General features: G+C 48.7%; 1 protein-coding gene across 1 annotated transcript in view; it reads right to left on the reverse strand.

Moving 5' to 3' along the window:
• abcd4 (ATP-binding cassette, sub-family D (ALD), member 4) overlaps positions 1-25,547 on the reverse strand; it is a 75,150-nt gene that overhangs the window by 46,303 nt on the left and 3,300 nt on the right. The window contains exons 3-9 of the mRNA XM_086002701.1: positions 24,079-24,206; positions 20,142-20,281; positions 18,856-18,972; positions 17,650-17,775; positions 8,910-8,960; positions 2,731-2,825; positions 1,794-1,915 (exon numbers count right to left, since the gene is read on the reverse strand). Coding sequence (XP_085858827.1) covers positions 1,794-1,915; positions 2,731-2,825; positions 8,910-8,960; positions 17,650-17,775; positions 18,856-18,972; positions 20,142-20,281; positions 24,079-24,206 — 779 coding nt within the window. The remainder of the gene's footprint in view (positions 1-1,793; positions 1,916-2,730; positions 2,826-8,909; positions 8,961-17,649; positions 17,776-18,855; positions 18,973-20,141; positions 20,282-24,078; positions 24,207-25,547) is intronic.

The following is a 25,547-nucleotide window of genomic DNA, read 5'->3' on the forward strand; positions in this document are numbered from 1 at the left end:
ACATTGGTTGGAAGAGGGGGTTGGAAGTACTGCTTTTTTTAATTAAGTGAATAGGTTTCCAATCACAAATCAATCCGAGATGGGGTGGTGGAAGGGGTTTAAATCAAATGATGAATCCTTTCCCTTGGTTCCAACTCCAGCTCCTAGCCTGGGAGTTTCCTACATTACAACAAGCGACTACGCTTCAAAAGTACTTCATTGGCTGTAAAGCGCTCCGGGACGTCTTGAGGATGTGGAAGGCGCTTTTTAAATGCAAGTTCTTTCTTTCTTTGAGAGGGGGCGGTGAGAGTGCAACAATGCACGAGTCACTTTTACACAGCAGGATTTGCACACAGCCCACAGTACAAGTACTAATTTGTACCCATCCCAGGGCCGCCAACCCCCCAGGATTGCCCTGGAGTCTCCAGGCATGAAAGATTAATCTGCTAGCAAACTCCAGGAGAAAAAAATCATTAAACAAAATTGTGTTTTTTCCCCTCATTTTCTTTGAAGACTTTCATTTATTAGTTATAGAGGTATTGGAGATTGGCAGGGGGCGGGGGGAGGGCTGTTTCACTGACAGTCAAGATGAATCCAATTGGGTAACAAAGAGTCTGTTTCCCTTTCCAATTGGCCGTGGGAAGGCAACGCACCTGGAGGATGGACCAATCGCGGGAGGGATGGTTCGAGGCGGGAGGTCATGTGATGAAACCTGCAGGAATACACCCAACCAGAGTTGGCAACCCTAACCCATCCCCCCCGCCCCACTTTTCTCCCCGTTCTCTTCTGAAGGCACTGACTCTGACTGAAGGTACGGCTCCGGGTACGCTGCCCATGCGCCAGCCTAGACGGGCTATTCAACTGCGGAAAGCAAGCGGTTCGGATCAGTTAACTCCGGAGACCGAACCTGAGGTTTTCCCCTCTGTAATGGCTTGGTGCTTCCGTAACCTAGGCAACCGGGGCACTGCAAGATTGGAAATGCCCCAGAGCTGAAAAAAAAAGACAGGCAACACACCTCCCTACCGACATCGCTCCACTGTAAACAGTGCGAATTGATCCAAGGCATGTCCGGGACACAGCACGAACGCGATAAAGACGGAGAGACAGCGGCGCCAACGGAGGAGAGATAAGAACTTGGGGGGTGGTGGGGTGGAATGCATATACAGGAAACTCTTTTATCCGGCACCGACGGGGCCGGCGTGGTGTCGGTTGATCAAAAAGTCTGGATTACAGAGAGGTATACTTACCAAGGTACGAGAGCCCCGTACACGGCCACAGGTGCAGGAGCCCCGGTTACCCGGCACTTGTGCAGGAGCCCCGGTTACACGGCCACAGGTGCAGGAGCCCCGGTTACCCGGCACTTGTGCAGGAGCCCCGGTTACACGGCCACAGGTGCAGGAGCCCCGGTTACACGGCACTTGTGCAGGAGCCCCGGTTACACGGCCACAGGTGCAGGAGCCCCGGTTACACGGCCACAGGTGCAGGAGCCCCGGTTACCCGGCACTTGTGCAGGAGCCCCGGTTACACGGCCACAGGTGCAGGAGCCCCGGTTACCCGGCACTTGTGCAGGAGCCCCGGTTACACGGCCACAGGTGCAGGAGCCCCGGTTACACGGCCACTAATATATAATAAAACTTACCTGAACCTACTCCTGAATTTTGCCAGCTAAAAGAGAGTTTCCTGTATTATGAGGGGGAGGGAGGGAAATGTATATAAATTAAGCTTAAAATAAAAGGCGAGGGACCTATTTTCCAACGATTTTCCAGGTGGACTTTCTTTAAACCCAAGCCGCGACATGGAGCCCTGGGTCGTACCTTGCTGACCAGCTCGATGAGGTCTGCTGGGGAAAAGCTGTCGTACAGTCCAGTAAAGATGGGGATCGCGATGACGATGTAGCTGACAATACTGCCCAGGTAATCAAATATGTTCACCCCGACTGAGGGGAGAAAGGGAGAAACATATTAACCAGGAGTTAAAAAGGAGAGACTATCTGGGGTGGGGGGTGGCTCACAGGATGTGGGCGTTGCTGGCAAGGCCAGCATTTATTGCCCATCCCGAATGTGAAGTTAGTTATTCTTGGGGGTGTGGCAGACGCTGTTACGTAGAGTTTACATCATGTCTACAGCACAGGAACAGACCATTCGGCCCTACTGGTCAATGCTAGTCTTTATGCTCCACACGAGCCTCCTCCCGCCCCTACTTCACCTCACTCCATCAGCAGAACCTTCAATTCTTCTCCCCGTCGTGTGCTTATCTAGCTTTCCTTAAATGCATCTACGGCTGTTAAGGCCGCATTTATCGGCCAACCCTAACTGCCCCGTTTACCAGGGGGAAAGTGAGGGATGATGCAATTCTGCACCGGCACTTTATTCAGCGTAACCCCCGTTAACATCCCCCAGGTACTCGATGTCCAACCACAACTCCCTGTGTATTCACTGTAAGAACATAAGAATTAGGAGCTGGAGTCGGCCATTCGGCCCCTCGAGCCTGCTCCGTCATTCAATAAGATCATGGCTGATCTTCGACCTCAACCCCACTTCCCGCCAGATCCCCATATCCCTCGATTCCCCGACAGTCCAAAAATCTATCGATCTCAGTCTTGAATATACTCAACGACTGAGCCTCTACAGCTCTCTGGGGTAGAGAATTCCAAAGATTCACAACCCTCGGAGTGAAGAAATTCCTCCTCATCTCAGTCTTAAATGGCCGACCCCTTATCTGGAGACTAAGCTCCACAGTCCGTGTACTCACTGTACAGCCACAGCTCCCTGTACATCAGCTCCCTCTGTGTTTGCAGCAGGTCCTGCAGTCTCCAGTTGGTCCTCATGTGCTCCACTCGCCCTGCTCTGTCACCACACACATCACAACAAATCATTTCAGGAGATAGAACTTATGGAGCCTCCTCTTCACACCTGATGGGTTCGTAATCAACACCCCTTCCGTACATCACTCCCCTCCCTCCATCACCACACCCTTCCCCCCATCGACCCCATGCCACGCCCATCTCTCCCCCCCACACAGCTCCCCTCCCCCATCACCCCCCACATCACTCCCCTTCCCCCCCCCTACACCCTTCCCCACACCCTTCCCCTTCCCCCCCTACACCCTTTCCCCCCCCCCTCCCCCCCCTTCCCCCCCTACACCCTTCCCCCCCCCTCCCCCCCTTCCCCCCGCACCCTTCCCCCCCCCCCCCCCATTTTGTAGGGAAGCTACAATATCCAGTGATCCCAGTCCTGCTCTTTAAACGTGGGTGTATGGGAGTAAATGATCAGATCCGACAGCGATGCTCCTCACTATGGTCCGGCCCGATCAAATTGGGGCAGGAAATACAGAAACCCTAACAGCCCAGCCCCAGGGGCAGAACTTCGACATTCCTGGTCTGTGTGGCTCAATTTCACACTGGATGGTAAAAAGAACTTGCATTTATATAGCGCCTTTCACAACCTCAGGGCATCCCAAAGTGCTTTACAGCCATTGAAGTACTTTTGAGGTGTAGTCACTGTTATAATGTAAGAAACGCAGCAGCCAATTTGCGCACAGCAAGCTCCCACAAACAGCAATGTGATAATGACCAGATAATCTTTTTTTTTTTTTTTAAGGTGCTGGATGAAGGAGAAATATTGGCCAGGACACTGAGGATAACTCCCCTGCTCTTCTTCGAAATAGTGGCATGGGATCTTTTACATCCACCCAAAAGGGCAGATGGGGCCTCGGTTTAACGTCACATCCGAAAGACGGCACCTCAAACAGTGCAGCGCTCCCTCAGCACTGCACTGGAGCATTAGCCTAGCTTTATGTGCTCGAGTCCCTGGAGTGGGACTTGAACCCACAACCTTCTGACTCAGAGGCGAGTGTGCTACGAACTGAGCCGCGGCATTTACCACTATATCAATAGGGAGCCTTTCCATCAGCCCCACCCCCCCCCGCCGCTTTAAAAGTAATCAACGTTGAGAATTACATTTTCTGCTAAATTAAAAAAATAGATTTTTGAGTGGAGGACTTCAACTTCGGAGTGGTGGGCCAGTGAGGATACGATCTAACACTATATAAATGGTCTCACACAAATGATGTTCCCCCCACCCCCCCATAGACGGCCTTAATAACCGATAATCCCGTCACACCCCTTAATGTATGCACATCTGCATTTTTACCAGCAGAGGGCAGTAGGCCACCTCTCTGACCTCAGTGCCAGTAACTGCCACTGTTCAGATACATTTCTGGTGATATCATTTAATAGTCATTTTAAATAAATCCACTATTGGATGCTCCCTCGCCGCTACAAAACCCAAACCTAATAACCCACCAGGGTCTTTCCACCCCGAGATTTACTGTGAATTCAGTCACCTGCACCCATAGCAACCGCGTTCCTCTAAACAATGCCTCGGCGCGCACACTCCCAAACTTCCCATTGCTTGACCAGAGGGTCAGATTAGCAGGCTGTTAACAGAACAACACACACCCCCAAAAAAAGCAATCCAACTCCTCATCTACATCGACAGAGGGCGTCAATGCACAAGAGCTTTGTTGCATAAACTAGGCCTGTATTCCCTTGCGTGTAGTATATTGAGGGCTGATCGGAACGGTTCAGAGAAACTATTTCCTCTGGTGTTAGGAATCAAGATTGGGAGGACGTAATCTTAAAATTAGAGCCAGGCCAATCAGGAGGAAAATCAGTGACGTAAGAAAACTACTCGGCACTTGGTCTAAGCGTTAAACAAAGCTTTAATCAACTGTTTTACAACATGGAGGTCTAGTCGTGTCCTTCAGTAGTTCCTGTTAAGAATGTCCTGCGCAAGCTGGGCCCGTGCCCGAGTATTTATACTCTCCCTGGACAGCGCCACCCGCAGGCCGCTCAGTATTATTTCATAAGTCTTTTTCGTGAATGACAAGATTCATGTCAATCAGGAACCATTTTTTCCACATAAAGGGTAGCAGAAATCTGAAAATAACTCTCCCCCTAAAGGCTGTGGATGCCGAGGGTCAATTGGAGCTTTCAATTGATTTTTGATGGGTCTCAAGGGATATGGAGTAAAGGCGCAAAAAAGTTGAGGTTCAAATCAGCCACGATCGAATTTTTTTTAATTCATTGATGGGATGTGGGCGTCGCTGGCAAGGCCAGCATTTTATTGCCCATCCCTAATTGCCCTCAAGGAGGTGGTGGTGAGCCGCCTTCTTGAACCGCTGCAGTCCGTGTGGTGAAGGTGCACCCACAGTGCTGTTAGGGAGGGGGTACCTAGAATTTCGACCCAGCGACGATGAAGGATCGGCGATATACTTTTAAGTTAGGGTGGTTTGTGACTTGGAGGGGAGCTTGTAGGTGGTGGTGTTCCCATGTGTCTGCTGCGCTTGTCCTTCTAGGTGGAAGAGGTCGCGGGTTTGGGAAGTGCTGTCGAAGAAGCCTTGGTGAGTTGCTGCAGTGCATCTTGTAGATGGTACACACTGCAGCCACGGTGCGCCAGTGGTGGAGGGAGTGAATGTTTAAGGTGGTGGATGGGGTGCCAATCAAGCGGGCTGCTTTGTCCTGGATGGTATCGAGCTTCTTGAGTGTTGTTGGAGCTGCACTCATCCAGGCAAGTGGAGAGTATTCCATCACACTCCTGACTTGTGCCTTGTAGATGGTGGAAAGGTTTTGGGGAGTCAGGAGGTGAGTCACTCGCCGCAGAATACCCAGCCTCTGACCTGCTCTTGTTGGCACAGTATTTATGTGGCTGGTCCAGTTAAGTTTCTGGTCAACGGTGACCCCCAAAATGTTGATGGTGGGGGATTCCGCGATGGTAATACCGTTGAATGTCAGGGGAGGTGGTTAGACTCTCGCTTGTTGGAGATAGTCATTGCCTGGCACTTCTGTGGCGCGAGTGCTACCTGTCACTTATCAGCCCAAGCCTGAACGTCGTCCAGGTCTTGTTGCATGTGGGCATGGACTGCTTCATTATCTGAGGAGTTGTGAATGATGCTGAACACTGTGCAGTCATCAGCGAACATCCCCATTTCTGACCTTATGTTGGAGGGAAGGTCATTGATTAAGCAGCTGAAGATGGTTGGGCCTAGGACACTGCCCTGAGGAACACCTGCAGCGATGTCCTGGGGTAAAGATGATTGACCTTCCCACCACAACAATCTTCCTTTGTGCTAGGTCTGACTCCAGCCAGTGGAGCGTTTCCCCCCCCCCCCAGCCCCGCGATTCCCATTGACTTCATTGAATGGCAGAACAGGCCCAAGGAGCTGAATGGTCTAACTCCTATGTTCCCATGTCCCTAAGCTAAACACTGCAACCAAAGTCACTATTTCCAAAATAATCCAGTGTGCGAGAAGTGCTAATGTTTGAGAGATGCGCTGTGGCGCGACACTAACCAGTTTCATTTTTCCCAATCGACAATAAAGGATTAGCACAGGAGAGAGGGCACAGCCAGAGCTACATGGGGACTGGCCGCAGCAAACCATAATGTGCCCATGATGTGGGCGCTGGATGCAAGCAAGAGATTTCCTATTCCGCATCCAAGAATTTATTTCTTTGATACATAATGTGTTCTCGGGATGGGAGTAGCTCTGGCAAGGTGGCATTTATTGTCCAATTCCAGTTGATCTGACTTGGGGCCCAGCCACCCTGCTAAGCAAGTACTGACCCCCTCCGCACAATATTTCAGCCCCGTTCCCCCACCTCAAGAGCACTAAGCAGCAAGTCATGAAATGAATTCCCCTCTACCCCCCTACACTGGCTTCATTCACTCCTGGCTACACCTCCCCCTTCCAAGCCTCCACCCACCCCGCCTTCACCCCACCAGCTGCCGTTCACCTGTTGACTGCCAATCCCTCCATCATAAGATCAGAAGTGGGGATGTTCGCTGATGATTGCACACTGTTCAGCACCATTCGAGACTCGTCAGATACTGACACAGTCCGTGTCCATATGCAGCAAGACCTGGACAACATTCAGACTTGGGCTGACAAGTGGCAAGTAACATTCGCACCACACAAGTGCCAGGCAATGACCATCTCCAACAAGCGAGACTCTAACCATCTCCCCTTGACATTCAATGGCATTACCGTCGCTGAATCCCCCACTATCAACATCCTGGGGGTTACCATTGATCAGAAACTGAACTGGACCAGCCATATAAATACTGTGGCTACAAGAGCAGGCCAGAGGCTGGGAATTCTGCGGTGAGTGTCTCACCACCTGACTCCCCAAAGCCTTTCCACCATCTACAAGGCACAAGTCAGGAGAGAGATGGAATACTCTCCACTTGCCTGGATGAGTGCAGCTCCAACAACACTCAAGAAGCTCAACACCATTCAGGATAAAGCAGCCCGCTTGATTGGCACTCCATCCACCACCTTCAACATTCACTCCCTCCACCACCGACGCACTGTGGCTGCAGTGTGTACCATCTACAAGATGCACTGCAGCAACTCGCCAAAGCTCCTTCAACAGCACCTTCCAAACCCGCGACCTCTACCACTTAGAAGGACAAGGGCAGCAGACTCATGGGAACATCACCACCTACAAGTTCCCCTCCAAGCCACACACCATCCTGACTTGGACCTGTATCGCCGTTCCTTCACTGTCGCTGGGCCAAAATCCTGGAACTCCCTTCCGAACAGCATTGTGGGTGTACCTACACCATATGGACTGCAGCGGTTCAAGAAGGCGGCTCACCACCATCTTCTCAAGGGCAATTAGGGATGGGCACTAAATGCAGGCCTAGCCAGCGACGCCCACATCCCATCAATGAATAAAAAAATAAAAAAATCACTTTCCCCCAGCACCCCCCACCTCGCTGCTGATCCCTCTCACAGGCTATCCTTATCCTGCTTCATTCCACATCTTAGTGAAGTCCACCAAACCCCACTCCATTACTGACTATATTTCTCCTTCCCCAAGGGCTGGCCTCCCCCCATCCCTCAATTACCCCCACCCCGCTGATCCAAATTCCCTTTCCTCAGCACTCCCTTCCTTCATTCACCCCCTCCCCTTACCCACACGCCTTCCCAGCCACCCTTCTTGCCTCCTCCTCTCCCTCACATCGGTTCCATTATCCCCATCATCCTCTAACCCTGCTTGACCTGAGTGTTTCAAACTGGTCTCCACTGCCCAGGTTCAACGCCGCGAGAGGTCGACTATTGGAAAGCAAATCTGCTCTTCGAGTGCAAGCTCAGAGCACCCATTTTCATCAGAACAAAATCATGGTACAGTGGGTGGTGCTCTGGCCTCTGAATCAGGAGGTTGTGGCTTCGTGTCCCACTTCAAGGACCGGAGCACAAAGCTAGGCTGACACTCCATGTGTCCCGGCCAACATATGCCCCTCAATCAACATCACAAACAGATTATCCGGTCATTGTGTGTCAGCCATGGCTCAGTGGGTAGCACCCTCGCCTCTGAGTCAGGGGGTTAAGGTTCAAGTCCCACTTCAGGAACTTGAGCACATTAAGCTAGGCTGACACTCCAGTGCAGTGCTGAGGGAGTGCTGCACTGTCGGAGGTGCCATCTTTCAGCTGAGACGTTAAACCGAGGCCCCGTCTGCCCTCTCAGGTGGGCGTAAAAGATCCCACGGCACTATTTCAAAGAAGAGCAGGGGAGTTATCCCCAGTGTCCCGGCCAATATTTATCCCTCAATCAACATCAGAAAAAACAGATGATCTGGTCATTATCACATTGCTGTTTGTGGGAGCTTGCTGTGTGCAAATTGGCTGCCGCGTTTCCCACATTACTACAGTGACTGTACTTCATTGGCTGTAAAGCGCTTTGGGATGCCCTGAGGTTGTGAAAGGCGCTATAGAAATGCAAATCTTTCTTTCTAAGATCTCGTGCTTTCACAACAGCATCCAAGCTCTCAAGCAGCGCTGCGGGATGGAGTGACTATGTCCCTTTACAGATTATCACGACACATTCATTCACAGAAATCCGCTGACTCACAGCCCTGTACCCTTACCTGTAGAAAGCCGCTGACTCAGCATTAACGCGGATCTGCATGTGCTTGAACCTTTGTGGGGAAGAGAGACAGGAAGAGGTTAGAATTCTTCGTCTTTAGCCAGGCGCGACGTCCTCATTTGGAGACACAAAAATGCCCCATGAAAATTTCCACATTCATCTTTTTGGCCACGTCCCCCTCCCTCCGACCAGAACGAGGGCTGGGTTACCTGCTGTGTTTCTGCCAGCCCGCGCAGGGTATTAAAGGGAACTACATTCCGTCAACCGAGGCAAAACCATTTACTGTTAAAGGGGTAAGTAAATATTCTACTATTAGTGAAGTTGTTTTAAACTTGTATAGGACCCTGGTCAGGCCGCGCGCTTAGACTACTGCGCACAATTATGGTCTCCACAGTCTAAAAAGGACATCGAAGCACTGGAGAAAGTGTTTTTTTTTTTTTTTTACAAGGATGGTACCAGAACTGAGAAATTACAGCTATCGGGAAAATTGAACAGGTCGGGGCTTTTTTTGTTGAGAGCGAGGTCTTTAAAATCATTAATGGGTTGGACAGGGTAGATGTGGAGAGAATGGGGTCGATTTTCATTAAGCTGTCGGGAAGGAGGCGGGACTACAACTTTCGGGTTTTAGTCCCGCCTACATCGACGTCCGGCCAATCCACGCGATTTTCCCTTGATTGACCTTGTTGAGCCCGCGGCCAATTAAGGGCCACCCGGCAACAGGTGACGTCACAGATTGACATTTCATCTGTCAAGAGGTCTTGACAGATGAAATATCAGTGTTTCACAGCTATTTGAAGCTGTCAAACACTGACAGTCTGATTTCTAACCCGAGTCCTTCTACACAGACTCAGTTAGAGCTCTCACCGGCAATGAAAGCTGAAGGCTGACACTTTTGACAGATCGCAGCCATTTTGCTTTCATTGCCGGCTGAGTGATGGACTCCCGAAGCCTAGAGGAAGAAAGGCTGTTAAGGTAAGTACAGGTAATTTAAACTTCTTCACACGTTAGACACACCAAACACACTTACCTTTGCACTTATGCACCCATCGCTCACCTGAACACCGACATCGCGACCCCTCTAAGTCCTTCAACACGACGGCCCGCCTGCTCTAACCTGGCGTGGTTTGGAGCCGTCGGGAAACCCACACGACATCCCTCAAAATAGGGATTAGGCTAAAAACTGACTGTTAACTACCTGTTAACAGGCAGTTAATTGGCACTAATCCCTTCCCGCCTCGGGTTGGCGGGTCCCAGTGCGGGGCGGGTACCCGCCTCCTCTGAAACTTACGTGGAGGCGGGTTTTGGGCAGGATGGTGTTGGGACCCCCGAATTCAAGGTTTTAGCCCCCCGCACGCCTAAAAACCCGCCTCTCGGCACACTGAAAATCAACCCCAATGTTTCCACTTGTGGAAGAATCCAAAACTAGGGGCCATAAATACAAGGTAGTTACTAATAAATCCATTAGGGAAATCAGGAGAAGTTTCTTTACTCGGAGAGTGGTTAGAATGTGCAACTCGCTACCACAGGAAGTGGTTGAGGCGAATGGCTTAGGTGCTCTCAAAAGGAAACTAGATGGGTACAGGAGAGAAACGGGTAAATGCTGAAAGGCCGAGGTGAGGTAGATGGAATGGGGAGGAGCATAAACACCAGCACAGACCAGTTGGGCCGAATGGCCTGTTTCTGTGCTGCACGTAATATTAAAGGGGAAGTACATTCCACTGTCCAAAATCATTTACTATTAAACTATTCTGTCAACTGAGGAAATTACTGAGCTGCCCCGCAGTCCTGGAATGTTACAAAGCAGAGAGAAGCTGGGCAGACAGGAACACAAGTCCAATGTGGGCGACAGGTGTGCTACGGTTCCACGGGGACCAGCAGCTCTATGGTCCCGTCTCGCACGTTGCCATGCCTCAATCTAGATCGTGAGTGGTGGCATTCGACCAGGGCGTACATCACAGCTGCGCCTGCTCCTGTCCTGCACATACGAGCACTTTCCTGTACTGGATGGCGATCAGAAGCAGGAACTCTGGATGATTTTCTCCACCTCCCCTCTCTAGCTGAGCCCAACTGCAGCACCTCTACAGTTAGAACATCAGAACATAAGATGTAGGAGCAGGAGTAGGCCATTCGGCCCCTCGAGCCTGCTCCATCATTCAATAAGATCATGGCTGATCTGATCTTAGCCTCAACTCCACTTCTCTGCCTGTTCCCCATAATCCTAGACTCTCTTACCTTTCAAAAATCTGTCTATCTCCGCCTTGAATATATTCAATGACTCGGCCTCCACAGCTCTCTGGGGAAGAGAATTCCAAAGATTCACGACCCTCCGAGAAGAAATTCCTCCTCATCTCCGTTTTAAATGGGTGACCCCTTATTCTGAAACTATGCCCCCTAGTTCTAGATTCCCCCACGAGGGGAAACATCCTCTCAGCATCTACCCTGTCAAGCCCCTTCAGAATCTTATGTTTCAATAAGATCCCCTCTCATTCTTCTAAACTCCAATGAGTATAGGCCCAACCTGCTCAACCTTTCCTCATAAGACAACCCCTTCATCCCAGGAATCAACCTCGTGAACCTTCTCTGAACTGCCTCCAATGCAAGTATATCCTTCCTTAAATAAGGAGACCAAAACTGTGCGCAGTACTCCAGGTGTGGTCTCGCCAACCCCCTGTACAGTTGTAACAGGACTTCCCTACTTTTATACTCCATTCCCTTTGCAATAAAGGCCAACATTCCATTGCGTTGCTGACACCAGCCAACTCAGCACAAACTGGGGCTTCCTGGTCGCTGTGGCTCTGTACTAATTCGGCCTATGCCTTTACCCACCAGTTAGCGCCTAAAGAGGGCACTCAGTGGCTTTAGCACCACTGGCCGCGCCTCTCGCGATATTTAGCTGGGGCGCTAATAGCGGCGTTAACCTGTTGCGCTGCGCCGCCTCCGATGACGTCATCGGTGTGCGCAGCGCCCCGCTACCGCCCCGATCTCAATATTTGGCAGCGACCGTCTCTGTAGCGCCGTTCGCAAATGGCGCCCGGTTCATGGGGCCTTCCTGTGGCGGCAGTGGCGCAAATTAAGGTGGAGGTGCGGGGCGGCCGTTTTTTTTCGGCGGCCACCTGCCAGCGCCTCCGTCCCCGGCCTCCTGATCTCCCCCCGTGGCATTGCCGGCTGTTTTCCGAGAGCCCGGCACTTCTCCTCGGTGCCGGGCTCTTTTGCCGGCACTCGCGATCTCTGATCGCGCTGTTGCAGGCCCCTCCCCCTTAAGAATGGAAGGAAGGCCTGCAGTACCGCAGCGCGCCGTGCCGCAGCGTGTGGCGCTGCAGCACGTTGCGCTGTGATATTCAGTTTCAGCGCCCTAAGAGGGACGCGGAGTGCCTCGAGCCTCGCCCCGTGTCCCTCTTGGGGCGCTCAAGCTGAATTTCCGGCGCTGCTGCGCCAAACGCTGCGCTAAATCCGGTGCCCAGGCGAGCTTGGCGCCCCGTTTGCGGCTCCACCCAATTTCTCCCCCATAGAGTTATACAGCACAGAAAGAAGCCCTTCGGCCCATCGTGTCCGCGCCGGCCATCAAGCCCTGTCTAATCTAATCCCATTTTCCAGCACTTGGTCCCTAGCCTTGTATGCTATGGCATTTCAAGTGCTCATCTAAATGCTTCTTGAATGTTGTGAGGGTTCCTGCCTCTACCACCCTTTCAGGCAGTGAGTTCCAGATTCCAACCACCCTCTGGGTGAAAAAGTTCTTCCTCAAATCCTCTCTAAACCTCCTGCCCCTTACCCTGAATCTATGCCCCCTGGTTATTGACCCCCCTACTAAGGGAAAAAGTTCCTTTCTATCCATCCTATCTATGCCCCTCATAATTTTGTACACCTCAATCAGGTCCCCCCTCAGCCTTCTCTGCTCCAAGGAAAACAACCCCAGCCTGTCCAGTCTCTCTTCATAGCTGAAGCGCTCCAGCCCAGGTAACATCCTGATGAATCTCCTCCGCACCCTCTCCAAAGCAATCACATCCTTCCTATAGAGTGGCGACCAGAACTGCACACAGTATTCCAGCTGTGGCCTAACCAGCGTTTTGTACAGCTCCATCATAACTTCCCTGCTCTTATATTCTATGCCTCGGCTATGCCAAGTATCCCATATGCCTTTTTAACCACCTTATCCACCTGTTCTGCTGCCTTCAGGGATCTATGTACATGCACACCAAGGTCCCTCTGATCCTCTGTCTTTCCTAGGGTCTTACCATTCATTGTGTATTCCCTTGCCTTGTTAGTCCCTCCAAAATGCATCACCTCACACTTTTCAGGGTTAAATTCCATTTGCCACTGTTCCGCCCATCTGACCAACCCATCTGTATCGTCCTGCAGACTGAGGCTACCCTCCTCGCTATTTACCACCCCACCAATTTTCGTGTCATCTGCGAACTTACTGATCATACCTTTTACATTCACATCCAAATCATTAATGTAGACCACAAACAGCAAGGGACCCAGCACCGATCCCTGCGGTACCCCACTGGACACAGGCTTCCAGTCACAAAAACAACCTTCGACCATCACCCTCTGCCTTCTGCCACTAAGCCAGTTTTGGATCCAATGTGCCAAGGCACCCTGGATCCCATGGCCTCTTACCTTCTTGACCAGTCTCCTATGCGGGACTTTATCGAAAGCCTTACTGAAATCCATGTATACCACATCCACTGCACTACCCTCATCCACACACCTAGTCACCCCCTCGAAAAATTCAATCAATTTGGTCAGACATGATCTTCCCTTGACAAAGCCATGCTGACTATCCCTGATTAATCCTTGCCTCTCCAAGTGGAGACTAATTCTGTCCCTCAGAATTTTTTCCAATAATTTCCCTACCACTGATGTTAGGCTCACTGGCCTGTAATTCCCTGGTTTATCCCTACTACCCTTCTTGAATAATGGTACTACGTTAGCTGTTCTCCAGTCCTCTGGCACATCCCCTGTGGGCAGAGAGTGAGTATTGAAAGCACCGTGTTAGCCATTGAGCTGGAGGTGGAGCGGGACTTAAAGCAGGACTTATAGCAAACAGAGTCTATTCTACAGCAAACAATTTTACACAAGGTAACAGCTCATGGGGTTAATATATTAGCACGGATTGGTTAACGGACAGAAAACAGAGGGTAGGAATGAACGGGTCATTTTCGGGTTGGCAGCCTGTAACAAGTGGAATGCTGCAAGGATCAGTGCTTGGGCCTCAGCTATTCACAATCTATATCAATGACTTAGATGAAGGGACCGAGTGCAATGTATCCAAGTTTGCTGACGATACAAAGCTAGGTGGGAAAGTAAGCTGTGAGGAGAACACAAAAGGTGGCAGATGGAGTATAATGTGGGGAAATGTGAGGTGATTCACTTTGGTAGGAAGAATAGAAAAACAGAATTTTCTTTAAATGGTGAGAAAGTATTAAATGTTGGTGTTAAGAGGGATTTGGGTGTTCTTGTACATGAAACACGGAAAGTTAACATGCAGGTACAGCAAGCAATTAGGAAGGTAAATGGCATGTTGGCCTTTATTGCAAGGGGGTTGGAGTATAAGAGTAAAGATGTCTTACTGCAATTATATAGGGCCCTGGTGAGACCACACCTGGAGTATGGTGTACAGTTTTGGTCTTCGTACCTAAGGAAAGATATATTTGCCTTGGAGGCAGTGCAAGGAAGGTTCACCAGACTGATTCCTGGGATGAGAGCGCTGTCCTATGAGGAGAGATCGAGTAGATTGGGGCGATACTCTCTGGAGTTCAGAAGAATGAGAGATGATCTCATTGAAACAAATAAGATTCTGAGGGGGATTGACAGGGTAGACGCTGAGAGGTTGTTTCCCCTGGCTGGAGAGTCTAGAACTAGGGGGCATAGTCTCAGGATAAGGGGTCGGCCATTTAAGAACATAAGAAATAGGAGCAGGAGTAGGCCAATTGGCCCCTCGAGCCTGCTCCGCCATTCAATAAGATCATGGCTGATCTGATCCTAACCGCCAATCTACTATCACAGAACCATCTCCTGAATCTAACAGAATTAGACACGAAATAGGAGCAGGATCAGGCTACACGGCCCCTGGGCCCGCTCCGCTACCCACAGGGCCATGACCGATCCGAACCTAGACTCATGTCCAAATTCCTGCCCGCTCCCCATAACCCTTAATTCCCTTTACTTCTAGGAAACTGTCTATTTCTGTTTTAAATTTATGTAATGATGTAGCTTCTACAGCTTCTTGGGGCAGCATATTCCATGGACCTACCACCCTCTGAGTGAAGTAGTTCCTCCTCATCTCAGTTTTGAAAGAGCAGCCCCTTATTCTAAGACTATGCCCTCTAGTTCTAGTTTCACCCATCATCGGGAACATCCTCCCCGCATCCACCCGATCCAACCCCTTCACAATCTTATATGTTTCAATAAGATCGCCTCTCATTCTTCTGAACTCCAATGAGTAGAGTCCCAATCTACTCAACCTCTCCCCATATGTCCATCCCCTCATCCCCGGGATTAACCGAGTGAACCTTCTTTGTACTGACTCGAGAGCAAGTATGTCCTTTCTTAAGTATGGACTCCAAAACTGTACGCAGTATTCCAGGTGCGGTCTCACCAATACCTTGTACAACTGAAGCAATACCTCCCTATTTTTATATTCTATCCCCTAGCAATGAAAGCCAACATTCCATTGACCTTCTTAATCACTTGCTGCACCTGCATACTAACCTTTTGAGTTTTGTGCACCAGGACCCCCAGATCCCTTTGTACTTCAGTACTTTCCAGTTTCTTGCCATTAAGATAATAACTTGCTCTACGATTTTTCCTGCCAAAGTGCATAACCTCACACTTTCCAGTATTGTATTCCATCTGCCAAATCTCTGCCCACTTACTTAGCCTATGTCCCCTTGCAGGTTTTTTATGTCCTCCTCACTCACTACTTTCCCTCCCATCTTAGTATCATCTGCAAACTTTGATATGTTACACTCGGTCCCCTCCTCCAAATCGTTAATATAGATTGTAAAGAGTTGGGGACCCAGCACTGACCCCTGCGGTACACCACTAGTTACTGATTGCCAGTCTGAGAATGAACCATTTATCCCAACTCTCTGCCTTCTGTTAGATAGCCAATCCTCTATCCATGCCGGAATATTACCCCCAATCCCGTGATTTTTTATCTTAAGCAATAATCTTTTGTGTGGCACCTTGTCAAATGCCTTTTGGAAGTCTAAATACACTACGTCCACTGGTTCCCCTTTATCCACCCTGTATGTTACTTCCTCAAAGAACTCCAGCAAATTTGTCAAACATGAAACCATGCTGACTTTGTCCTATTAAATTATGATTATCCAAATGTCCTGTTACTGTCTCCTTAATAATGGACTCCAAAATTTTACCTACCACAGATGTTAGGCTAACCGGTCTATAGTTTCCAGCCTTCTGTCTACTGCCCTTTTTAAATAAGGGTGTTACATTAGCAGTTTTCCAGTCTGCCGGGACCATTGCCGAGTCCAGGGAGTTTTGGAAAATTACCAATGCATCCACAATCCCTACCGCCACTTCCCTCAAGACCCTAGGATGTAAGCCATCAGGTCCAGGTGATTTATCCGCCTTGAGTCCCATTTAGGACTGAGATGAGGAGGAATTTCTTCACTCAGAGGGTTGTGAATCTTTGGAATTCTCTACCCCAGAGGGCTGTGGATGCTCAGTCGTTGAGTATATTCAAGGCTGAGATCAATAGATTTTTGGACTCTAAGGGAATCAAGGGATATGGAGATCGGGCGGGAAAGTGGAGTTGAGGTCGATGATCAGCCATGATCTTACTGAATGGCGGAGCAGGCTCGAAGGGCAAAATGGCCGACTCCTGCTCCTATTTCTTATGTTCGTATGTTCAAATAGAGTCTCAGTCATCGGCAAACAGAGTCTCTACAAACTACAGCAAACAGAACTCCTGACCGAAATAAAAACAGGATTATTTCTCCAGCAACATAAATTGAGTGGAGGATAGTTACAGAACACAAGTGATGTGCGTAAAATCAATCCCAGTCACTTACAGCAGTGCAGTCTCCAGGCGTGATTGACGGGGGAATTACCCAATCATCTCCATTCTGGCCGGGAACAGAGGTGTCACTTTATGCAGCCTTAGAAATGACTAAGAGCTGGGATGGGGGGTATTTCCCTCCCCTGTCAACCCAGTCACAGAGCAGACTGGAAACAAGCGCTGAAAGTTTCATAGCCCACACTGCCCTTTCCTCTCCCAGTGTCAGCTGTGGCTCAGTTAGTAGCACTCTTGGACCCACAACCTTCTGACTCAGAGGCAAGTCCCGCTCCAGGGACTTGAGCACATAAAGCTAGGCTGACACTCCAGTGCAGTGCTGAGGGAGCGCTGCACTGTCAGAGGTGCCGTCTTTCGGATGAGATGTTAAACCGAGGCCCCGTCTGCTCTCTCAGGTGGACGTAAAAGATCCCACGGCACTATTTCGAAAAAGAGCAGGGGAGTTCTCCCTGGTGTCCTGGTCAATACTTATCCCCCAACCAACATAACAAAAACAGATTATCTGGTCACTATCACATTGCTGTTTGTGGGAGCTTGCTGTGCGCAAATTGGCTGCCGCGTTTCCCACATTCCAACAGTGAATCCACTTCAAAAGTACTTCATTGGCTGTAAAGCGCTTTGGGACATCCGGTGGTCATGAAAACGCTATATAAATGCAAATCTTTCTTTCTTTTCTTTCCCCTGAAGTCTCATTTCTCACCTGAAGTCTCCCTCCAGCTTCTCCTGTTGGACGAGGGTTGGCACAATCGGCCCTATCAGAATCTTGTTGACTATGGAGCCGATTATGAAGTAAATGAAGATGCTGATGGGGCCCTGCCAGCCTGTGCTGAAAACAGACAAGGCATTTCATGAACACAAAACCACGGTAATGAAAGAACGTCATAAACAGGACCTGACACTCCAGTTGGGAATAGCCCCAGAGCAAGAACTAAAGCCCCAGTTAACCACAGGGAGTTGTGTTTTACTCTATCCGCCCCCCGAGTGAGGGATCTGAAGATAGATTTTATAGTCTCAGTATTGCCAACTCTCGCGAACCCATCACGAGGGACGCGACTTCAGAGTGGAATAAAGCTTCTCTCGCGATGTAACGCCTAAATATCGGGATTTTTCCCGCCGATTTGCGCATGCGCACACTATAGACACAGGACTTTTCTATATAGACTGGCAGATTTCCTGTGGCGTTCGTCACAGTGAGTCAGAGGATATTCTATTGTATAATAGGGTTGTATTACCATGGAACACAGTTAGCATGCTCACCGATTTACAGCGAATGAATAAGTCGAATTCCACTTTCATTACGCGCATTCTGGAATTTTTGCCCGTGCTCTGGGGATCAGTAGTTTCTCATTGGCACTTTTCTAGCCACCTTGGTCTCTTTTGATTTATATATTCCCTGTTCTTCAGTTCTGATTTGCGGCTGTTTTACTTAATCAACAAAGTGCGATGCCAAAGAGCTAGGTTTTAAGGAGCGCCTAGGCAGCTGAAGGCACAGCCACCAATGGTGGAGCGATTAAAATCGGCAATGCGCAAGAGGCCAGAATTGGAGGAGCGCAGAGATCTCGGAGGGTCGAATAACAGAGCAAGGCCGGCCAGCGAGTGACGCAACAGCGGGGCCACCGATCCACCTACTCCGATTTCTTATGTCCTTATGTCAGTAATTGGTTAGGGACGGTCAAATATGCTTCCTGTCCAGGGTCAAAGGTCGCGGAATGCGCTTCCTGTCCGAGAGCAAAGGTCAGCAAGGGGTCGGGTCGGGGAACCTGATTTTTAAGAGCTTGTCTCCTGATTTATGAAGCGGTGGGTTTGGCAATACTGAAGACTTGGCAGGTCTTCCTTGTCCTGAAGGAGCAAGACTCAACTCCCTCATTCCGCTCCCCCTGCCTTGCTCAGCCTCTCTCTGCATTACCTGTTAAAGCACTGGTAAGTGTAATAACCCAGGGTGAATGGCGAGATGATGAGGTTACTGGCCATCGTGCTCATCCCTCTGCAGAACCGCTCCACATCCTGGCTGATTCGCTGGTCCCTGTAAAACACACCGACAGCTTCATGCAGGTAGGTCACAGCACAGCCAACTCAGGCTATGATCCAATATCGGGGTTCAGAGGAATGTTTAAACCCATTCATCCTGCTCTCATCGGTCACTTTGAACCCCTCGATTAGATTCTAGCCTGCAGCTCACTCCCAGGTATCCATTTATTCTATATATAAACCATCTGAACCCCTCGATTAGATTCTAGCCTGTAACTCATCCCCGGGTATCCATTATTCTATATATAAACCCCCCGAACCCCTCAATTAGATTCTAGCCTGTAACTCACTCCCGGGTATCCATTATTCTATATATAAACCATCCGAACCCCTCAATTAGATTCTAGCCTGTAACTCACTCCCGGGTATCCATTATTCTATATATAAACCATCCGAACCCCACGATTAGATTCCAGCCTGTAACTCACTCCCGGGTATCCATTATTCTATATATAAACCATCCGAACCCCTTGATTAGATTCCAGCCTGTAACTCATTCCCAGGTATCCATTATTCTATATATAAACCATCTGAACCCCTCGATTAGGTTCCAGCCTGTAACTCACTCCCAGGTATCCATTATTCTATATATAAACCATCCGAACCCCTCGATTAGATTCCAGCCTGTGGCTCAGTCTCAGGTACCCATTATATTTGATATATAAGCCATTTGCAAATTGGCTTCCTACAACACTGACCACACCTTAAAGAAACAATTGTATAAAATTGGCTGTGAAGCATCTTGGGGTGTGCGGATATCATGAACGGTGCTGTATTTCTTTCCCTCCCAAGTGCATTGCTGGGATTAGAGTTGCACAAGTGTCAGGCACCCTTCAGTAGCGTGCCCAACTGGTTATTCTTCACTTCAGTCTGGACAGCGACTATTTGCCCAGAGGGTGGGGTGGTCGGGTAATCACAGCCGAGCCTGATCCGGCCCTCAGCTCTCCGACAATGAGCCATGGACAATATTCCCCTTCCTAAACTAACGCCACTGGGGCTAACTCTGGCTGCCGCTGCAACCGCTCCAGCCAAGATCATTCAACTGGGGATCCACTGTTCAGCTACTCATTGCTTTACCCAACTAAGTCTTTGGAGAAACCACTTTATAATTTTTTTTAACTCTTTAAATTGGGGAAGAGCCAGCCCCACTCGGATTTCACCTACGGGTTATCCAGGTCATCGTGGAGCACGTTGAGAGTGTAGTAGACTTTCCTCTTGAAGTAGGACTTGTGCAAGTCCATGGTCAGACTCTGCCTCCACCTTACGTACATCAAACTCGAGATGAACTGGTCAAAGCTCTTCAGCTGAAAGAGAAAACCCATCACTGGAGTTAAAAAAAACCCTCAAACCTTTAACATTCACACTCTGACACCACAAGACGCACAGCCAAGGAACTATTTCCCTCACACTTCCTTCTTGTCCTGAGGCTGTTGTCCACCCTTGATTGGTTGTCCTCTCGAAACCAGGAGGTGCACAGCTTATGGGGGGGGGGGGGGGGGTAGAGGGGCGATAGGTTTGGTAGCAAGCAACCTGAAAGGAAATCGAACTGAGGAATGATTGGATAGTTGAAGAGGTGCTTCACCTTGGGTGGGAGGGGCAAGAGGAGAACAGGCGGGACCACGTGTACCTCCAGTCGTTCACTCAATGCAGCAGCGACACTGACTGTGCAAACACCTACAGCCAAGAGCATTCCATCCTGATACATCAAGCAGCAAACAGCGGTAAGGAAAAGGAAACAGAACAGATAGAATACAGATATCAGCTGTTAAAGACCCATTTGGCTCTCAATGTGATGGATGTGGGCTCCATCCTCAATCACAGAAGTTATTTCGATCTTGGAAAAATGGTTTGAGTACTGGTAAACTTTAAATACTGCATTTTCTTGTTCTGTTGATTTAACTGTGCTTCTATCTAAATTTATGCCTAGCAATAAATTTGACTTGTAGTTTTAGTCTGCGCCATGTTCTGTCAGCATGGTGTTTTACCATCTATCAGAGGGAACAGTAGGCATCCCAATAAATTCAGCAGGGTGTAACTCAAGGATGTAGTGATAGTCAGGCCTGTGGCAAACTAACCCATTTACTCCACACGAAGTTCCACGTTCTGTCCGTGAAAAAACTGTCTTATTCCGAAAAGCATAAATAAATGGGAGAAGCCTAAAATTTACAAGCATCAATTTCCTGAGCTTTGTAGATGCTGAAACAAAGTGATTTGGGCTCAGTTGGGAGCACTTTTGTTCGAGTGAAAACGTTCAAGACCCACTCCAGGGCTTGCAACACACAATCTGGGTGAGCACTTCAGCGCAGTACTGAGGGAGTGCTGCACTGTTGGAGGTGTGCTCTCTTTCAAGTGAAACGTTAAAGCGAGGCCCCCGTCTGATTCTTCGGGGGGGGGGGGGGGGGGGGGGAAAGAGAGAAAGAGAGGAGGTGGGGTATAAGATTCCCAAGGCATTATTTGAAGAACATAAGAGTTCTCCCGGCAATCTGGCCAAAAGCCAACATGACCAAAATAGATCATCTGGTCTTTTATCTCACTTGCTGCTCATTGGACCTTGCTGTGCGTAAATGGCTACCATGCTTGCCTATGTAACAATGGGAATTACATTTCAAAAGCACTTTATTTGTTGTGAAGCGCTCTAGGACGCCCCGAGGATACGGAAGGTGCTATATAAGCGCAAGTCCTTTCTTACAAAGAATGCAAGTGAGCAGGAATGTGACAGCCGAATTGAAAAGGATGAAGAATGCGTTGATTTCTTTTTCCTTCTCCTCTCTTCAAGGTGCTGACACACTGCTGGGTTACAGTGTTGGGGCACTGGGCACCATCTGGGACCGAGCCCCAAAACGGCATTCTTCATATGCACATCGAGATAAACTGTCATCACCCGATTTGACCATGTGGTCAGCAGTGGGAGCCTTGCCTGGTCGTTCCCTTCTCAACAACTTGCATTTATCTAGCGCCTCACTCAAGCATATCGACACCAACTGTACTCTGCAGACAAAGGACAGCACAGGGTCACAAAACAGACAGCAAGAGCTACAAAAAAGGGAGTATGAAAAGAAACTTGCAAAGGATATCAAAATCAATACAAAAAATGTTTACAATTACATTCGGAAAAAGAGGGTAGTCAGGAGCGATGTTGGCCCCTTAAAAACTGAAAGCGGTGATATTATCAATGATAATAAGGAAATGGCGGACATGTTGAATAATTACTTTGCATCAGTATTTACAGTAGAGGAAAGGATAACATGCCGGAAATCCGAAGGAAACTAATATTAAATCAGGGACAGGGACTCAATAAAATTAATGCAAGTCAAATAACAGTAATGAAAAAAATAATGGCACTAAAGAGTGACAAATCCCCAGGACCAGATGGTTCCCATCCCAGGGTTTTAAAAGTAGTAGATGAGAACATTACAGATGCCCCAACTATAACCTTCCAAAGTTCTCTCGATTCAGGAACCGTTCCTTTAGATTAGAAAGTTACGCATGTCACTCCGCTATTTAAGAATGGCGAGAGAGGGAAACCAGGGAATTATAGACCAGTTAGCCTAACATATGTTGTAGGGGAATTACTAGTCTCTAATTAAGGATAGGGTGATTGAACACCTCGAGAATTTTCAGTTGATCAGAGAGAGCCAGCATGGATTTGTGAAAGGTGGGTCATGTTTGACAAACCTGACTGAATTTTTTGAAGAGGTGACTAAAGTAGTGGACAGGGGAATGTCTATGGATGTTATTTATATGGACTTCCAGAAGGCATTTGATAAAGTCTCACGTAAGAGACTGTTATCTAAGGTAGAAGCCCACGGAATTGAGGGCAAATTATTGACCTGGTTAGGAAATTGGCTGAGCGGCAGGAGGCTGGCAGTAGGGATAATGGGCAGGTACTCAAATTGGCAGGATGTGACCAGTGGTGTCCCGCGGGGATGTGTGTTGGGGCCTCAACTATTCACAATATTTATTAACGACTTAGATGATGGCATAGAAAGTCATATATCCAACTTTGCCGATGACACACAGATAGGTGACATTGTAGGCAGTGTAGATGAAAGCATAAAATTACAAAGGGACATCGACAGATTAAGTGAATGGGCAAAACTGTGGAAAATGGATTTCAATGTAAGCAAATGTGAGGTCATCCACTTTGGACCTAAAAAGGATAGAACAGGGTACTTTCTAAATGGTGAAAAGCTACAAACAGTGGAGGTCCAAAGAGACTTGGAGGGTCCAGGTACATTGATCGTTAAAATGTCTTGAACAGATACAGAAAATAATCAAAAGGGCTAATGGGATGCTGGCCTTTATATCTCGAGGACTAGAATACAAGGGGGTAGAAGTTATGCTGCAGCTGTACAAAACCCTGGTTAGACCACACCTGGAGCACTGAGAGCAGTTCTGGGCACCACACCTTAGGAAGGATATATTGGCCTTGGAGGGAGTGCAGTGTAGGTTTACCAGAATGATACCCAGACTTCAAGGGCTAAGTTACGAGCAGAGATTACACAAATTAGGGTTGTATTCCCTAGAATTTAGAAGGTTAAGGGATGATCTGATCAAAGTTTTCAAGGTATTAAGGGGAACAGATAGGGTAGATAGAGAGAAACTATTTCCGCTGGTTGGGGATTCTAGGACTAGGGGGGCATAGTCTAAAAATTAGAGCCAGACCTTTCAGGAGTGAAATTAGGAAACACTTCTACACACAAAGGATGGTAGAAGTTTGGAACTCTCTTCCACAAACAACAATTGATGCTGGGTCAATTGTTAATTTTAAATCGGAGATTGATAGCTTTCTGTTAACCAAAAGTATTAAGGGGCATGGGTCAAAGGCGGGTATATGGAGTTAGATCGCAGATCAGCCATGATCTCATTGAATGGCAGAACAGGCTCGAGGGGCTGAATGGCCGACTCCTGTTCCCATTGTCCCAGCTGAGATCTGCCAATAGGACAGAGAAACCTGGAGCCTTTCTGGTCTGCATGGCTCCATCCCACAAGGGTGCATATTAACTACTGAGCCAGCAGGGACACCCTATAATGATGTTATAAGAGTCTCCTTCAGTGGGTACGTCACTTCACGTAGAAAATACTGACTTCAGTCACTTACCACAGAGTTGGCCACGATGAGGCAGATGGCTACGATGGTGAGCTCTCTAAAACCAACCAGGTCTCTGTCACCCAGAACTTTGAAGAAGTGGCTCGGAACAATTCCCACCTGATAAATCACCAGCTGCTCTGTAAAGGAATAACCAGTACAGTTACACCAGGTCCGCACAGCCTTCCCTCATCATCAGTCCATTGTTTAACTGGATGAACCGTTCCCCGGAGCTCGGTGATGAATCCATCTCTTGGTTCAGGTTTTCTGTCAGTTTTTCTATTCAGTGAACGGCATTGCAACCCGCGACAAGAGGCAGTTTGCGCCTCACACAGAGGCCGTGGTCGTGGATGACTCTTTGCTCAGGAAGGAGGATAGCCACGTGTGCTGTAAGGACAATACTCAGAGACGGGCAGGCTGTCTATCTGGATCTAGAGCAGCACATACTGAGGACAGGTTAGAAGGGATACCGAGGGGGACAGGTAGGGATCCTGGGGTAGTAGTCCAAACAGGGGTAAGTAGGTGATATCAGAAGAAATAATAAAGGGGCCTTAAAAGGATTGGCTCAAAACTCAAAGATAGAAACAGGAGTAGGCAATTCAGCCCCTTGAGTCTGTTCCACCATTCAATTTTTAAAAATTTGTTCATGGGATGTGGGTGTCGTTGGCAAGGCCGGCATTTATTGCCCATCCCTAATTATCCTTGAGAAGGTGGTGGTGAGCCGCCTTCTTGAACCGCTGAAGTCCGTGGGGTGAAGGTACTCCTACAGTGCTGTCGGAGGGAGTTCCAGGATTTTGACCCAGTGACGATGAAGGATCGGCGATATATTTCCAAGTCAGGATGGTGTGTGACTTGGAGGGGAACTTGGAGGTGGTGGTGTTCCTATGCGTCTGCTGCCCTTGTCCTTCTAGGTGGTAGAGATCGCGGGTCATGACTGATCTGTATATTAACTTCATCTACCCTCCTTGGTTCCGTAATTCTTAATTCCCTTACCGAACAAAAAATCTACCCATCTCAGTTTTGACATTTTCAATTCACCCCCAACCTGAATAGCTTTTTTTGGGAGGGGGAAGAGTTCCAGATTTCCATTATCCCTTTGTGTGAAGAAGTGCTTCCTGACAATCGCCTAGCTCTAATATTAAGTTTATGCCCCCTTGCTCTGGACTCCCCCCCACCCCCCCCCCCCCCAAAAGGAAATAGTTCCTCTCTCTCCACCCTATCAACTGCTTTAATAGTGGAGAAAAAGGTCATGTTCCCCGATGTACGGCCACTGTTTGGGAATGGAGGGGAGCTCACCAAAAAGAGCGAGGCAGTAATTGAGCGACTGGTGTGAGTGCAACAATTCTCCCCTCATAAATAACTGGGAACACTTCCAGAATGAAAACAAAGGACTGGGACAGGGGAGATGAACTGCACCTAAACCAAGTACGGGCAAAGAGATTGTTGAGGAACATCGAGGCAGTGACAGAAAATCATTTGAA

This window comes from Somniosus microcephalus, chromosome 12 (genome assembly GCF_052327205.1).
Source record: "Somniosus microcephalus isolate GS21.2 chromosome 12, FLI_Smic_1.0, whole genome shotgun sequence".
Classification (NCBI taxonomy): Eukaryota; Metazoa; Chordata; class Chondrichthyes; order Squaliformes; family Somniosidae; genus Somniosus; species Somniosus microcephalus.